The sequence below is a fragment of the Gopherus evgoodei genome, chromosome 9 (genome assembly GCF_007399415.2).
Source record: "Gopherus evgoodei ecotype Sinaloan lineage chromosome 9, rGopEvg1_v1.p, whole genome shotgun sequence".
NCBI lineage: Eukaryota > Metazoa > Chordata > Testudines > Testudinidae > Gopherus > Gopherus evgoodei.
The window spans coordinates 97,324,689-97,342,623 of record NC_044330.1 but is presented as its reverse complement, the minus strand read 5'-3'; the positions used below and the strand labels follow the sequence as shown (position 1 = coordinate 97,342,623).

Sequence of the window (17,935 nt, the reverse complement as noted above, 5' to 3'; positions counted from 1 at the left end):
GAGTGATACATTTCACAGAACAATGGTTATACTCTTTCAGTGAACTACACTATTCACCATACGTAGCACATGTCACTTCACTACAAGGTCGCCTTTGGATTCTTTTAGTATTTAGTGCCTGCGGCTGTGGTCAGAGAGCAACACAGACGCAGGTCCGGGGATTACAAATCAGCTTGCAGGCGGACATGGTAAGGCATACATCTAATGGCAGTTAACCGTACAACCTCCTTTTATTCCCCCGTACCAATGGCTATTAACAGGTAACATTCATGCTTGGCAGCCAAACTGCTAAAAAGCACATCTTTTGCTTCTTTTCTTATGCCATCAGAAAGGTTAAGCACTAGAGGAAAATTGTGAATGGTTCCCCCCCCACACACTCTTCATGTCTGCTGTAATGGCAGGTCACTGAAACCTTACCACCTCCCCCTACCCCCCTCTATGTCTTGGCAATTAGCAGCGAAAATTCCTGCTGCCCAAATGCTAAAAAGGTCAGCGCCATTAGAGACACCTCCCCGTAGGAATGTGCTGTTTTTTACCTCCCCCCCCCCATGGCTAACTGCTAGGGAAGGTTTTTTTTAAAGGTGCAGGAAAGCAGCAACGAAGGAATGGTCATCTCTGTCCTCTTAATAAACTGCATTACTTTTTACCAGGTGACCAGGAACGATATCACTCTCCTGAGGATAACAGCCAGAGAAAAAGAAATTATGCTTCTTGAATGCCAGCAATCCCCGGGACCATACGCAGCTAGGCTTTGTCATGCAATGATACCCGATTACGTGCTCCAGGCATGGCGTGTTAAAGTTTCATACCATGGTGGACGGAATAAGGCTGCCCTGCCCAGAAACCTTCTGCAAAGGCTTTTGGGGTACCTCCAGGAGTGCTTCATAGAGATGTCCCTGGAGGATTTCCGCTCCATCCCCAGACATGTTAACAGACTTTTCCAGTAACTTTAATGCCAGCTACTGCATGCAAGCCCTCATGGCAAATCAATCATTAAACGCTTGCTTTTAAACTATGGTTTTTATTTAAAAAAAGTACACTCACCAGAGGTCGCTTCCATGGCTTCATTGTCTGTGCTAGTGGCTTGGGAGGGCTGCGATGGTAATTCTGTCTGGGTGAGGAAAAGCTCCTGGCTGTTGGGGAGAATGGAGTGCTGTGTGGTCTCTGCCATCTCATCCTCCTCTTCCTCCTCCACATCTTCGCCGTCCACAGAATCATCAGCAATGGCTGAGATTAATACCCCCACTTCTGAATCCACAGACAAGGGGGGGGCTTGTCGTGGCGCAGCCACCTAAAATTGCATGAAGCTCCGCGTAGAAGTGGCATGTTTTTGGCCCAGATCCGGATCTGCCATTTGCTGCTTTGGTTTTCTGGTACGCTTGTCTGAGCTCCTTCACTTTAATTCTGCACTGCACCGAGTCCCTGCTATGGCCTCTCTGCCTCATGGCATTAGAAATCTTTTCAAAAGTTTTCTCATTTCGTCTACTGGAACGCAGTTCTGATAGCACAGAATCTTCTCCCCATACAGCGATCAGATCCAATAACTCCTGTGCATTCCATGCTGGAGCTCTTTTCCTATTCTCAGGAGACTGCATTGTTACCTGTGCTGCTGAGAGCTCCACGCTGGCCAAACAGGAAATGCAATTCAAAAGTTCCCGGGGCTTTTCCTGTGTACCTGGCCAGTGCAGTAGAGTTCCTTTACCTGTCCAGAGCGGCCACTGGTGCACTGTGGGATACCTCCCGGAGGCCATTAACTTCGATTTCCGTCCACACTAGCCCTAAATCGATTTTGTAAAATCGATTTTAGGGTTACTCCTTTCGTTTAGCTGGAGTACAGAAATCGATTTTAAGACCCCTTAAAATCGATTTTAAGTGCCTTGTAGTGTGGACGGGTACAGCGTTAAATCGATTTAACGCTGTTAAAATCGATTTAACGCTGTAGTGTGGACTTGGCCTCAGAGGTGGTAGTCTACAAGCTCAGGCAAATCAGATACCTGAGCTAATGATCTAACATGTGAAAAGACCAGGGGCTTTAAAGTGAGTCCAGCCTGTCTACTTTACTCCATTATTTGGATGTAATGGAAGGAGCCCTTTCTCTCCTTCATGCTTGCCTTCTTTGTGGCACTCCCTGTGGTACTCCAGCAGTACTCCCCTCGCTGAAGCACACTTTATTCCTGCTCTGTGATTCCCCCAGTTACTTCCCTATGTGGCAACACCATATTGCTTCAGAAGGAATGCCCACACTCAGGGCTTGTCTACATCACAAAGTTGCAGCGCTGGTGAGGGGGTTACAGCGCTGCAACTTAGGAGGTGTACACATCTGCAGGGCATCACCAGCGCTGCAACTCCCTGTTTGCAGCGCTGGCCGTACTCTCATTTTGTCTCGGGTGTAGAGGATCCAGCGCTGGTGATCCAGCACTGGTAATCAAGTGTAGACACTTACCAGCGCTTTTCTTGACCTCCGTGGAATAAGCAGGTATCGCAGCATACCTGAGAAAGCCTCTCTGGTAATCAAGCAGGTCTCCTTCCCCGGTTTGCTCTCGCGTTCCCCAAACCCCCGTGCAAGCAGGTCTCCTTTCCCGGTTTGCTCTCGCGTTCCCCGAACCCCCGTGCAAGCAGGTCTCCTTCCCTGCGGTTTGCAGAGGGGTTCGGGGAACGCGAGAGCAAACCGCGGCGAAGCAGCTCTCCTTCCCCGGTTTGCTCTCGCGTTCCCCCGAACCCCCCTTGAAGCCACCCAACAGCGCTGCAGTGTGGCCACATCTAACACCACTTGCAGCGCTGGTTGCTGTAAGTGTGGCCACTCTGCAGCGCTGGCCCTATACAGCTGTACTAATACAGCTGTAACAACCAGCGCTGCAAAATTGTAGATGTAGACATACCCTCAGAGATGGAGGAGAGAGGCGTGTATAATGAGGGGGAGAGGACAGAGGATGAAGATAGAGAGCAGAAATGGAAGAGGAGGAGAGTGAGAATGCATGAAGGTGGGAGTGAAAGACCGACAGGCACAAAGGATGGGTTCCGATACCAAGAGCTTGGTGGGCAAACTTAACATAGCACAACCTGCACTTATTAACTGCAGTAATGAAATGTTTCTCACCATTCAAATGTGTATTTACTTCTTCCTTGTGTGTTTTGCAGTGCAACAAGTGATAGCTGTGTGTACCCATTATTGGCCTGACCATCTGGTGCCCCTCAGGCGTTTCCTTTGCAAACCCATAGGAATAATATGGAGAGTGAGCTGTGGCTGCTGAGTTCCACACACTACAGCCATCCACTAGCCAGGAAGAGAATGGCAGTTCCTCACTGTGACTTATCCTGAGGCCTATACCAGTGGCCACAAAATTGGTGGAACATTTCGCCTTCCATGGAAGTGGCCTAACCCTGTGCACTAATATTACTATGATTCTCATTCTGTTTGTAACATGGTGATTACCTAAGCCATTTGCCTTGCATTTCATTCTGAGATTGGCTATATCCTTTGGTGATAGAGAAGAATGGACTGATTGGGTTTTTTTTCTTGTGGTGTAGAGGTTCTGGAAACTAATAAATATATGTCTGTAATTCAGCCAATTACAAATGTTGCTCATTTTTCTTTAGCAACTAGTTAATATTCCCCAGGATGCATATTAAACCTTTGACTGAACAATAATAAGACAGGACCGTTTCTTGCTTTCTGCTAATGCTCTCTGAAGCTCATGCTTAGTATTGGCCTCTTCAGAGCATCCTGCCCTTTATCCACTGAAACCTACAAACCTGAAATAAAAAATCAATGGCTCTGTCATATGCTCTAAGAGCTGCCCGATATATAGCACTTTCTCCCCTCAGCTGCTCAGTCTTCCCCACTGTTATGCTATAGGATTGCAATAGACCATTTGTTTCATTGTTGCTACCACTGTTCTATAATTGCAACAAATCTTGCACAAAGTATGTCATGGAAGGTGTCAATGGAAAAGTGTGACGAACATGTTCACATACAAAGATGATACATGCATATAAAGTTATGAATATTGGCCATGGACTTGTATCTTATACATGTGAGTGTATTCCTGGGGTAACATCCACAAGGTCTAGACAGCCCATTGTGAATGGACTAATCAAGCTTGATGATCAATTAAGGACACTTCATTCTAACAATGGGCTATCGAAGAAATTCATCTCGCCCAGCAAGCCTGTCTACAGAGCCTTTTCTGTGGATGCCTTAAATAGCTGCTCCTTGAGTCATCAAAGTATGTAAGGACATATGACATGCTCGTGTGACCCTGGACTTCATCTTAAAGGCCAGTTACTTTCCACAAGCTGAGGCTGTGAGCTTTGTTTGAAACAGAAAATGTCCAGGCACATGGCAAAGTGTATAAAAGACTCTGGAATGACTCCATTTTTGTCTCTTTCCTGCTCTGATTCTCCAGACTTAAAGCTAAAATAAGCATATTATGGACTGAGAACCTTCCAGTCTTTTGGAAGTTACCAGAGACTGTAGAAGCCAGCAGTTTACTCCATTACTGCTGCAAACCTGATCTAAGAACTTTGCAATAATTTGGATGTATATGATCTATTAATCATTTTAACTCTCTTCTTTTTTTCTTATAAATAAACCTTTCGCTTTTAGTTACTATAGGATTGGTGGCAGCGTGATTATTGGGTAACATCTGAGTTATAGGGCTTGGCTACATTTGCGAGTTACAGTGCAATAAAGGAGCGCCTGGCGCCCTAGCTCACTCACCATCCATGCTGGCAAGGCACAGAGAGCGCTCTGACCCCGCAGCTACAGCACTGCTGGTATTCCACCTCGGTGAGAGGAATAACGTTTGCTGCACCCTCGCTGCAGCGCGACGGCGCCAGAGTGGATGAGGTGTTGCATTACTGTGCTCTGATCAGCCTCTGGAAATGTCCCATAATCCCCATAAGTGGCCACTCTTTTCATTGTTTTGAACTCGCTGTAGGAATGCAGATATGCTGTTTGAAAGCGCCATTTCTGACAGCCGGCTGCTTATCTGCTCTGAGACAGATAAGTGTGGAATGCTGTGTGTGAGAGAGAGGCGAGGGGGGGAGGTCTGCTGCTGTCTGAACTTACAAGATAGCATGTGACATGCTCTCAGCCCGCCAAAAACTCTCTCTCTCTCCCTCCACATACACACAACACACTCCCTGTCACACTCCACCACCACCCCATTTGAAAAGCACATTACAGTCGCTTCCATGCTGGGATAGCTGCCCATAATGCACCACTCTCAATGCCGCTGCAAATGTGGCTACGCCAGTGCGCAAGCAGCTGTCAGTCTGGACAGACTGCGGTGCTTTCCCTATTGTGCTCTCTGAAGGCAGTTTTAACTCACGGTGCTCTACATCTGCAAGCGTAGCCATGTCCATACATTGACGTGGCTATGTGGCTGATCTCTTGAAATCAGAAGAGCCCTTTGATTGAGTAAATTGGTATTCAGTAACCACACATCATAAAATCTAGTGTCCGAGTGGTGAAATAAGGGTGGGGAAGCCTAAGGAGACAGCATTTTTGACTTCTTGTTAACCAATATGGTGAGACAGAAGCTTACTTTTGTTACTGGCTTGGCATATCTAATGGTAGAATAACCACCAGTTTGGGGGTGAGTCTGCCCTATTTCTCAGCAGTTTAGCCTGAATCTGGTATTCTCAGCTGTGAGCCACTGAGGCACAATCACACCCAATCAAAAACATTTTTTTCCTTTGAAAATCATTTAAAGTGTTTTCAAATTCTAACCAAACATTGCCAGCCCCGCTACTCCAAGGCACTGCATGCCTTCTGCAACCTGCTGGGAAGTTGCAACCTTGAGCATATTCAGCACCTCACAGGAGGCACTTGACAACTCTGCAGTATGAGGCCCAATTTTGAGTCTCTTCCTGCCGCTGGCATCCCTTCTAGCCATTGCCTCCTTCCCCTTTTCAGTAAATTACCACAGAAACAAACCTTGATTTTAAAAAAAATATATTTTTAATTAAAACCTCAATAAACATGATTTTAAAGACAATCAGCTTTTGAATATTTCACTTCTTCCCTCTTCTCCATCTTTTTCTTTTTCCTTCCTGGTCTTTTAAGACTAGCATCTCTCTCCAGCCTCAGCTAGATGGTGTACGAAAGGGATACAGAGCAATAAAAGTTGGTGTATCTCTTAGGGAGAAGATGAGGCAGAATATATATCCATTGTGATAGCAGCAGTAAGATAAAATGGTTTGGTAAGAGGAACTTTTGGCTGGGGTAAATATAGGCAGGACAATAGCAAAACACATACATTGTGGAATTTGTCATTCTCAGTCAGACCATTTGTCTGTCAAGTCTGGTGTCTATTCCTAGCAAGGGGCAGTACTTATGCTTCAGAGGAAGGTGAAGATACCTAGCTAATTTCCCATTGCTCTAGGAGGTGTTATTCTGATGTGAGATCTTTACATAAATGTTTCTTAACATATAAGCAACCAATCTCCGCAATAGAAAACAAGGGCAGAAGAAGAATCAACCAAGAACCAATCCAGCCAAAGCCAAATATTTGCAACAAATGAATCAGGCAACTCCCATCTTTTCATGTGCTGTAATATATATACTTCTTACTGTATTTTTCACTCCATGCATCTGATGAAGTGGGTTTTAGCCCACGAAAGCTTATGCCCAAATAAATTTGTTAGACTCTAAAGTGCCACAAGGACTCCTCATTGTTTTTGCTGATACGGACTAAACGGCTACCCCTCTGAAGCCTATTATATTCTTAGCCATCCAGACTGGTCCTATGGTTAAAGCACTACCCTAATACTTGGTAGACCCAGATTCAGTTCCTTGCCCTGCTACAGATTTCCTGTGTGACTGTGGATGAGTCACTTAGTCTCCCTGGGCCTTGGTTCCCCAGCTGTAAATGAGGGTAATCATACTTACCTGTGTCACATGGGGTATTGTGAGGATGTTTAGATTCCGCAATAAGAGGATCCATATAAGCACCTTAGACGGAAAAGAGAGAATACTTCTGAGTTAGAAAGCATTTATCACAAAAATAATCCACGAGAGTTTACTGGGTGCATAAGAGCCGGAGGTTGGACAGTAGGTATTTTAAGAAAAAAATACAAGCAAGATTGCGGACGGCATAGCAATAGCAGAGCTTCAGCTAATGGTATCGTATATGTTATGGAGCGAGCAACACTGTCGTATCATAGTTAAAGTTGCAGCAGAGTTTCTGCGTAAGGGCAAATTTTGCATTATCTCTCCAATCCATAAGAAATGGCAGAGCTGCCTGAAGTTTGGTAAGCCAGCTCAGACAGAAAGGTAGTTTCATGTGTAAAATATGAAATAATTTGACAAGGGCTTCCCAAGTTACAGTATCTTTGACTGGATTTTGTTGTTTGAACAGCTGCTTTTACAGTTGCAAAAATTTAACACGTTCTTGCACATCTGTTAAGCATTTCTATAAGAAAATCAGTTAAAGAAAATGATTCAGCAAAACTTTTATAAGTCTAGCTAACAAGACTTTTTCATTAAAAAAATTGGCTGGGCATGGGCTGGTGCACCTCAAGTGATTTGTTGCCTTTTAATAATGGATATAAATCTTCATAATACATTTATGATATGGGACTGTTCCAATTTTAAGTTTCTTTGCTGTTATAAAAATGTTTTGTGTAGTTGCTGTTTTCACCATAGAATCAACCAGCAAAGTGAGACCAGAGGCAAAAGAAATATCTTGGGGGTGTCATAACCTTAGTCCCAGATTTGGACCTTAGCAGATTTGGACCAGCTTGGACCTGGTACTTGCTGCCACCACCCAAAAATTTAGAGTGTTTTGGGGCACTCTGGTCCCCCTGAAAACCTTCCCTGGGGACCCCAAGACCCAAATCCCTTGAGTCTCACAACAAAGGGAAATAATCCTTTTTCCCTTCCCCCCTCCAGGTGAGATACACAGACACAAGCTCTGTGAAACTACACAGAGTGACTCCCCCTCTCTGTTCCCAGTCCTGGAAACAAAAGCATTTTCCTATTCCCCCAGAGGGAATGCAAAATCAGGCTAGCAAATCCAACACACACACACAGATCTCCCCTGATTTCTTCCTCCCACCAATTCCCTAGTGAGTACAGACTCAATTTCCCTGAAGTAAAGAAAAACTCCAACAGGTCTTAAACGAAAGCTTTATATAAAAAGAAAGAAAAATACATACAAATGGTCTCTCTGTATTAAGGTGACACAATACAGGGTTAATTGCTTAAAAGAATATTGAATAAACAGCCTTATTCAAAAAGAATACAAATCAAAGCACTCCAGCACTTATATTCATGCAAATACCAAAGAAAAGAAACCATACAACTTACTATCTGATCTCTTTGTCCTTACACTTAGAAACAGAAGATTAGAAAACAGAACTACTTCTCCAAAGCTCAGAGAAAGCAGGCAGCCAGAAAACAAAGACTCAGACACAAACTTCCCTCCACCCAGAGTTGAAAAAATCCGGTTTCCTGATTGGTCCTCTGGTCAGGTGCTCCAGGTGAAAGAGACATTTACCCTTAGCTATCTGTTTATGACAGGGGGGCGGGGGAAATCAAGTGGGCACTCGTTAAAGCCACCTACTTGTGTTCATTTATTTTAACCACACAATTTAATTCTTAACGCAGTCTTCCTGAGCAGGATTCTTAAAAGGCCGCTCAGTATTAACTAGTACTTACTTTACATTTACAAGCCTCATGCACCTCATCCTTTTGCCCGTCTAAAAGGTTCCCCCAATCAGGAGAAAGTTAAAGCAGCAAAGAATCCTGTGGCACCTTACAGACTAACAGACGTTTTGGAGCATGAGCTTTCGTGGGTGAATACCCACTTCGTCGGATGTAGGAGAAGGTTGTATATAAGGTGAAGCCTTGTTAAGTTTCTCAAACAGTGGCTTTCATGCTTGCTCTGTAAACTGGAATAATATAGCAGAGGAGTGATGAGACCTATTAAGACTAGCACTCTTGCCCCACGGCTGGTAAAATCTTTCATCATCTTGCCTTTACAGCTTGTCTCTGTTTTCTGGTTGGGTAAAAGGACCAGGAAGGCCAGCTGGGCTATGGGCAGTTCATCCTCTCTCTTGAACTCCCCTCCCTGATTCCTAGCATGCTTCCCCCCCCCCAGCTTGCAGTGTCTCCCCGTGCGGCTGCCAGTGAACGCCTCTGCTGCACTGTTCTCTGACCAGCCCCTGGAACGTCCCCGCGACCCCCGCAGGGGGCGGTGCGAGCCTGAGAACCAGCCCCGAGGGGGGTCACATGATCAGCGCGGGGGGTCAGCTGACCGGAAGTGCCGCGTGCGGAGCGAGCGGCTGCCATGGAGCGCTACGATAGAGCGGCGCCCCCGGAGCTCGCGCAGTGAGTGGGGAGCCGCAGGCCCCAGCCGGGCGGTGGGGGCGGGGAGTCCCTCGGGCGGCTCTGAGCAGGGTGACCGCATAGGCTCCTATCCCCTCCCCCCCCCCCCGGCTGGTCACCCTACACTGAGCCCGCTGGCGGGGAGGCGGGTCCGCCCGCCCGCCCTGGTCCCGTGGGGCGGCAGCGCGGCTGCCACCGGGCCTCGCTGTTGGGCCTGCCCGGCCCCGCCGGGGACCGCTGACAGCACCCGGGCCCTGCAGTGGCTCCCGGGGTCATGCACAGGCTGCCCGGGGCCGCGCGCTGGGAGGGAGGGTAAATCTCTAGCCCCAGTTACTGCCTGACCCGTGGTACCAGGGGCAGGAGGTGACTGAGGCACCCGGCGCTTCCCGGGGGGGGTCGCAGTGTGCGCGGAAAGCTGTGGACTCTGAATGGTGAGTGTGGGGAAAGTCCGTCTTTCCTGCCCATCCCCCTGACCCGGACAAAGGTTATCAAACCTATTCCCGTCTAGAGAGACCGGCTGGAATATAGGGCACACAGCTGGGTTTGGTGCCTGCTGTTCCACCTTGAGCTCTGCTCTGGGGCTTCTCTACCCTACAGTATTTTGCCACTTTCAATATACAGTGGTAGTTAAAGCAGGGAACCCCCCCCCCCAGTTTGGATGTATTTATAGTAATTTAGCTTATTTTTTGTTCCCTAATCAGAATAAATTTTGCTGGTATAAGGCACCTTTATACCAGTGTAATTGCATCTATACTAGGGCTTTTACTGGTATAAGTATATTGCTGCAAAAAAAAAAACAAACCCCCATCCAGACCACATGCTTAACCAACTGGTACAACTTTTAAATGTAGACCAGCTATTAATTTCTCCATGTGAAAAGAGACATTTCACATGTAAACTTCCATACATCTATACAAAAGTTCTGGGCAGGTGCTAAGTGGTAATACTAAGAATTCCTTGTTTAACTTGCTTTTGATAGACCTTGTTTCAAAATGAAGAGTCCCCTGGTGAAGAAACACTGACATTGGCTCTTGTAGTTTTTGGAAGTAGACTACGGATTGCTTGGCTGGTTAGATCATTTTATTTTGGAGTAAACACTTTTACCAAACTAAGAAAGAGCTAGCAAAAGCAAATGCAAAAACAAGTTCTAGCTGATGTATATAGAGAGACACCTTGTCCTGACAGACCAAATGCAGTTAATTAAGGGAATGCTTTTCCTTGTTTTTACTGGCCAAATTGTACTTTACCCTATGTTGTTTTTTGCAAGCTCTGTTAACTTTGTAGTAGCAACCAAACTTTATTCCCAGAGATGTTCTGACAGTCAATAATTTGGGTGCCCATTCAAAGAGGTTTAACTATAATATTGGCTTTATATTGTAACTTGAATTTGTAGGTAAAATAATTTTTTTTTTTTTTTTGCTCCATCCTATTTGCTGAATGGAATTTAAATCAGTGGAAACTAAAAAAAAAAAAATAGTGTTGAATGGCAGTGATATTGGGATAATAAAAGAGAACTTGAGTTCTAGACAGTTAAGTGTTGAACATTGTTCTTAGGTACTACACCTGCCTCTAAATCTCCTAGTCAATTTTATAGTCTTGATCATATTTTTCTGTCTTAAAAAGCATTTTTTTCTCATCTCTGCTTGTGGGAGAGATCTCCCTATAAAAGGGGGAAATGATACACAGTCCTCAATATGAACTAATTTGTCTAATGCTTCAAGTCTAAAAACATTGATAGGAATGATTTTTTTTGTAAGTTGCAGGTATTATTTTTTAAAAAAAGGAACCAAATACATATACTAAAATAACTTAAGATATTTTTTGTCATAACTGTTTGATGGCAGAATTTGGCCCTGAAATAATTCTGAATAATATGTTCAAATACCAGCTTTGAGTATAAAGCTTAATTTCTGGCATCTTCCAAACAGCACATGCAAGGAAAGTTCCTTAAAACCAACCGTTTGTATTTCTCCCCTTGAAGGAAAGCAGATACGCTATATCAGATATGTTATGTGACTCTCTCTGTTGTTACAGCTGTTCTTGTTCATTTCAGAAATGAGGGTTCCTTAACATCAACTCTAAGAACGCTTCTGTTCTTCACAGCTCTGATGATCTTACTACCCGTTGGACTGTACTTCTCTTCAAAGGCTTATGTATTTGAAGGTAATTCTGTTCCTGCTAAACAGAACATGTTTGAGACAAAGCCTCATACCCAAAATATTATTATTTTTTTTATCATTTCTTTCTCTAGAACCCATTTCTTTTTACAAACTGAATGCATTGGATTAGACAGGGAACCCTCTTGGAATACGGGGCTGGAAGCATTAAAGGTTGTGATATTCAAGATTTTGGGTGCAAATGAGAACAAATTTATTTCAGTGGCTTATGCCAAGTATAAAACCTGAGTTTCAGCTGTGTAGAGTATACTTGAAAGGCTGCAGTGGTGATGTGTATGGAAATTGTTCTGTGAAGATTTTCTTGTAACAGCATAAGCCAACAGTGACATTCAGAATGCTATAATTCTGTCCTTCTCTAACTCCATCTCTTTGATTATCTTTATAAACATACTCAGCTATATTTAAAAAAAAACCAAACATTTCATTCAAACACTAAGTTTTAGATTTTGAATTCTGTTGCTTGAAGAATTTCATTCTCTCCACCTTCCTGAAAGTTGAGGATGAAACTTGTGCCGTGGAGCCAGGGCTCTGGTTGTCAGCAATTTAACAATCAAGAGCCTGTCTGATTCTGCAACAGGAAAAATGGACAAACCAGCAGAACTTCCTGATGTTGCACAAGTGTCTTTCTGAAGACAAAAATAGAACTTCACTCTTAAGACAAGAGCAGCTGAGGAATATGTGACTGTTTAAGGGCCTCCAAAAAACCAAATTGTTTCCTTCAATCCTTGTGGTTGCGAAGGCCTCTGGAAGTTGAGGTTAAAAGTGGAATAAAAGATTCAGAAAAAAATGTTTAGTTTCCTGTTTTCTTGATATGTTGACTTTTCTGAAGACATTCTTGTCAGTTACAACAAGCTCTACCAACAATGATGCTTTGTTTTAGGCTGGAAAGAATGATGTATTGGAAATAGCTCTAGTATCTTAAATCTTGTACTACATGGGAAACATTAATATGGGTTCCCACTCCTTATCTAGTACACACAGTACTTCTGATGAGGAAGCATGATCTGTCTAGTAGCCTGAGCATGGAAGTCAGGAACTCCCAAGTTCTAATCACAGCTGTACCACTGACTCTGACCACAGGCAAATATCTTTAACCTCTGCTCCTCCGTTTTCACCATCGATAAAAAGAGAACAATACTCAGTTGACAGGGAGGTTGAGGTCTGATGTTGGAGGATGGCAGAAGAATATTTGTAGAACATTTTTAAAGATCTAAAATGTTACACTCAGAATTCCTGTAAATTAGTGTGCTCTTTTTGTCTGTCTTCTCAGGTACCTTGGGAATGTCCAACAGAGACAGCTATTTTTATGCTGCCATCGTCGCTGTAGTTACTGTTCATGTGGTACTTGCTCTCTTTGTCTATGTAGCTTGGAATGAAGGATCTCGACAGTGGCGTGAAGGCAAACAGGATTAAAGCAAGCATCACCATCTGATAGCCACAGACTGATGACTGGATATTTGTGGATGGAGTGAAAAACATTCTTGTGCTGTATACACATACAAAGTAGAAGTTAATGCCTCTGGGCTCTGAATGTGTGGACCTGTGTGTGCCTCTGAGCCTGTGTGTGACTAGTCCAAGATTTGTGCTCATCTCAGCTGAATACTAGTAATTTGTCAAAGGGTGACAATTTATCATTTAAATCAACCTCAACCTGGCAATGTTGGAGAGGCCTTCACCTGAAATTGGAGTGGAGTGACTAGAAGTTAGTTCTGACCTGCTCTAAACAAGATGTAAAGAAATTGAGACAAATTTTGCTTCATAACTGACCCATATTTATGTATTCCTAGTGTTAAGTTACCAGTTAACAAGGCTGAGTAACATCCTAGTAGGACTAAAACAGTAGATTTGTTTCCCGCTTGCTCTTGTTGGATGCTCAGTTTTAAAAACATGGGATCAAATTGACCATCACTTTGTGCTACTCAGCCATGGTAGCCCATGAGTGTACAGTTTACATTTTTAATGGAAGAACAGGGAGAGAATGTTTCTTACATAATCCAAAAAGACAGCTCTTGAGAGTGGAAGATCTTGCATATGGGAGAGTGGCTTGTTAATGTTTTATGGGAACTAAGCTATCAGAACAACAGAATAGAGGATGCACTCTTAAAATTTCACTATCAAACACATCTCATGTTCACTGAAAATCATTAGCTTGCATCAAAACATTTTCTGATTCTTACCATCATTTCCAGGAAAAGTTATTTCATAAAATACAAGGAACCATGTAATGTGATGTCTTACTGCTTCAGTAAGCTGGGGCAAATACATTTGAGGGATTATACGGCAGCTGGGGTGGTGTACTTAAGGCTTAAGACCAAATGGATATGAGTAACCTCCCAAGAAATGCAATAAATCTGGGAAGGCAAGTCTGGGAATAATGGCATAGCAGTGTAGCAAGGTGGACAGAAAATTCAGGTGGTGTTTTCTATTTCATAGTAAACCATTTTTAGATATTTATTTTAAATTTTAATTTTGGCTTGTTGCATGTTTCACTGACACTTTCAGTATCGCTAGAAGATTTCTGTAGTCCCGACCTGCTCATACTTCCGCTCTTACCACCTTGAAGCTTTGCTGCAAAGGAGAACGGCCTGTTATTTTTCTTTCCAGTGACGATAGTAAGTTGCAGTTGCTCCTAAACAATTCTCACTTTTATCCACCTCCCACCACTAATTGAGTGTGTTGGATATTTCTTATGTTGCAGTCGTGGACAAAATACATTGAAGAGTCTGTTTGGGAGATGTGCTGGAGGAACAAGTGAGATTTAAGGGGAGAAAGCCAGCTAACGCAATACCCTTAAAAACTTTTGTCCACTATTAAACAAAACATAATGGTGACCATGTTTTATCATCACTACCTCTTCCATGACAAGTATCTACTTCGCATATTTAGTTGTTGAATCATGAAATGAATTTGTTCTAATTTTCTATTCTCTTGGAAAGAAAGGGGCTCTACGCAAAGTCACATCAGGATGAAATTTATCTAGCATCGTTATCCTGAGTTTCATTCTGCTTTTGTATTAACTGTTTTTTTTATCTGTGTGGAGCAGCATTTTTCCTAAGATCACAGTAATGTGTAACATTTCCTATACTTTCATTTTTTAAATTTTTATTTTAAAAAGGGCACATTGTGACTTTGCTTATCATGGTCATATAGTTCTAAAGGGATTATTGGTTGATGTAGGAATTGAATTGTTTGTACCCATACTTGTGGTCTGCAGAACATGACCACAAATATGGCGAATCAACTACTCGGGCTTATGTGCACAATAGGTACAGAAGTGTATTAAGACAGACTGTGACTGACCCCCCTCCCCTGCACTAATATTCAAGAGCAAGTACTAGAAATGAAGCATACTGCATGTTAGCTTCAGATTAGCACAAATCAGTCTCTCAGTCTCATGTCTGAAGCATTAACTTTTCCAGTCTGGAAGTCCAGGGTTCGATTGGTGCAGGCACACTAGAGAAGAGTACTGTAGTTATTTGAAATGCAGATTCATTTTGTAAGATGCCATTCTGAGAGATCCCTATTCCCCAGTATATGTACCCCCATGTTATAGAAGAGCCCTTTAATAAAGAATGATCATTTACTGAGTTCCAGTACCGAGGCTTAGTCAATGTAAAGACTGTAGCTGAATTATTTCTTCATCATCGTCACTCTAATGCTGCTCCTGTAGTAACATGAGTTATAATGAACAGATTAGCTAAGGCACAATACAAAATTAACTTTACTCCATTTATAATGGGCTGACAATGAGGGCTCCACTGTGCTTCATTGATTGTGTGTACCATGTTATATCCAGGTGTTTTATTTGTACTAAATATCAGGGGTTACTAGAGCCTAAAATTACATTTCCTTGGAATTATAATGCTTACTATACCTGGCTAGTCACAAAAAAGTAGAGATACTGAAAAATTCCAAAGGACCGTTGTAAACAGTTTTGATCTGTTTTTCTTGAGAGTTGAGCTTGCGCCTGAAGTTTGTCTCCTGTAGATACTATTCGTTCAACTAACGCCTACAGCAGTGGTTCCCAAACTTGTTCTGCTGCTTGTGCAGGGAAAGCCACTGGCAGGCTGGGCTGGTTTATTTTCCGGCCGCGTCCCCAGGTTCGGCCAATCGCGGCTCCCACTGGCTGCAGTTCCCTGCTTCAGGCCAATGAGAGCTGCTGGAAGCAGCGCAGGCTGAGGGACGTACTGGCCGCCTCTTCTAGCAGCTCCCATTGGCCTGGAGCAGCGAACCGTGGCCAGGGGGAGCCACGATTGGCTAAACTTGCAGATGCTGCAAGTTTAGGAACCACTGGCCTAGAGTAGTGTTACTACACTTAACCTTGCTTTTAAAAAGTCCATTGTAGCTGACTTTCCATGCAGATACTATGATGAACTGCTGATTCGATTTCTCTTTGCCTGAATTATGGAGATGCCCAGAGCCCCAACTGAAATCAGTGTTCTCCATTGTGCTTAGAGCTGTGCAGACATCCAAGATCCACCCCTAAGAGCTTACAATCTAAGACCCCAAAATGAGAAACATGTACATCAATGGTCCCCAAACTTTTCAGGCTTGCGCCCCCCCCCCCTTACTCCTGTCCGAGGGGGCTGGGAGTGAGGCCAAGGCTGGATCCACGGCTGGGGCCATGAGCAAAGCCCTGGTGGAGTGCCAGGAGTGTGAGGGAGCTGCGTGGTGCTCCCTCCCCACCCCTGGTGCTGTAGGTTGGCCAGGGCCGCAGCCACGCCCCTCTGAACAGTTCTCTGTACCCCCTTAATGGGACACGCCTCACAGTTTGGGAACTTCTGGTGGACATGTTTCACTGTGAACACAGGAGTAAACTAAATGTTTTCAGGGTCTAAGACATGATGTGTCAAGAAGCTGTAACATGCTAGGCGGGAAGGCAAAAGTAACTGATGATCACTAATCAAAGTTGATATTGTCCCTTTTTAACCCACGTGGCTTGTCAAAGCTCAGGGCGCTGGGGGTTCTCCAGCTGGGAATAGAAACTGATGGAGTCTAGTATGTTCAATGCACTCTAGTTTATGTTCGAGGAATATACAAAGTCCTGTTTCTCTGAAAACAGGAGAAACCACAAACAAAAGAAGCAGTTTCTTAGGTAATAGCCCAAGCCTCTGTAACGAGCAGGTCCAGAATCTCTTCTCTATCACACTATGCTCATCAGCTACTGCTTGGCTTTCTTGCTTTTTGTGTCTGCTTCTCTGTTCTTGTCTGATCTCAGTTTCTATGTGTTCTGCTTCCCTCACCCCACGTTTACTTAGCGAAAGTCCTCCACCCACTCAGTCCAAGCTCCTGGGCAGGTTCACAGCCCCCTTTTGTTATAGGTGGGAGATTCATGATTAACTCATCCTGACAGTTATGCAAACTGCCTGTAGAAGAACAAATTGAATGCAAGTTGTTGTTATCACAATTTTCTCCAATTTCCTCTTCCATTTTCTCTGGGAAAAGGTTAAAATGATAACACGTGGTTGGCATAATGTTCCAAATGTTGGCCATGTAACCAGTCTTTTTAATTTAGGTTAAATCTGTAAGTTGGATTCCTGTGAGGGAGGAGTCTTACTCTGTGGATTTCATATTTCTAAGCATATGTTTAATAGGAAATTTCCATGACAGTGTTTAATACATATTGGCATAAACAAGAATATGGAAATAAATCCAGGGTCTAGGAAAACTTTTAAAATAATATATTACTTCATCGCTTATACCGTTGCAAAATTCATCAAGACAGGGGCCTTACTTGTTTTCAACTGAAAATGAAACAGTAATAGCATCTGTTTTTCACTAGTAGCTTCCGTGTTAATTTTTATAATTGCTAATAGCTAAACCAGTCCCTTTATAATTAACAGCTATAGATATGCTGTTCAAAATTTAATTTAAAAAATCTGTCACTGTTTACATAAATTCACTTAGCACATATGTGGCTTAGATGGAAAGCAGTGCTACATTTCTGTTAGCAATGTGTCTGTTTTATCTGGTTGCTATATAGGATTTATGCTGCTGTCATCAATGAAGTACAATGGTATGCTTGAAAATCTGCTTGTGTGCAGTTTAATATATCAAATCATACAATGGTAGTTAGAAGGTTGTGTTTTCCAGAGTATGATAATGAAGCATTCATTTCTAAATCATGACAATAAAGTAAGCAACAAAAGTTGCAGTCACATTTTTAGCAACCGCCCCCTATCCTCACAACTCCACCTTCAAAAGTGATTGTCAAATTCTTTACAGCAGCAGAAAATGTTAGTTGTGTGGCATTTCTGTAGCCTCAGATGTGATCCATTGATAAGATTACATGGAGATTTACATATGAAGTAGGATATAAATCCCTCAGCTCTACAGTCTAGGAATTGTGCTTAGTGTCCACATGTTTTAGAATAATTGACGTCAGCTTTGAATTTTGTGACACACAACAATAGTGACTTTTGTT

At 43.3% G+C, this 17,935-nt stretch overlaps 1 protein-coding gene across 1 annotated transcript; it reads left to right on the top strand.

The window, feature by feature from the left end:
* The first annotated feature begins 9,241 nt into the window (after nucleotides 1-9,241).
* VMA21 (vacuolar ATPase assembly factor VMA21) lies at nucleotides 9,242-15,099 on the top strand. The gene is made up of 3 exons (XM_030575357.1): nucleotides 9,242-9,337; nucleotides 11,388-11,497; nucleotides 12,782-15,099. The coding sequence occupies exons 1-3, from the start codon at nucleotides 9,297-9,299 to the stop codon at nucleotides 12,922-12,924; spliced, it is 294 nt and encodes a 97-aa protein (XP_030431217.1). The 5' UTR covers nucleotides 9,242-9,296; the 3' UTR covers nucleotides 12,925-15,099.
* Nucleotides 15,100-17,935: the final 2,836 nt, after the last annotated feature.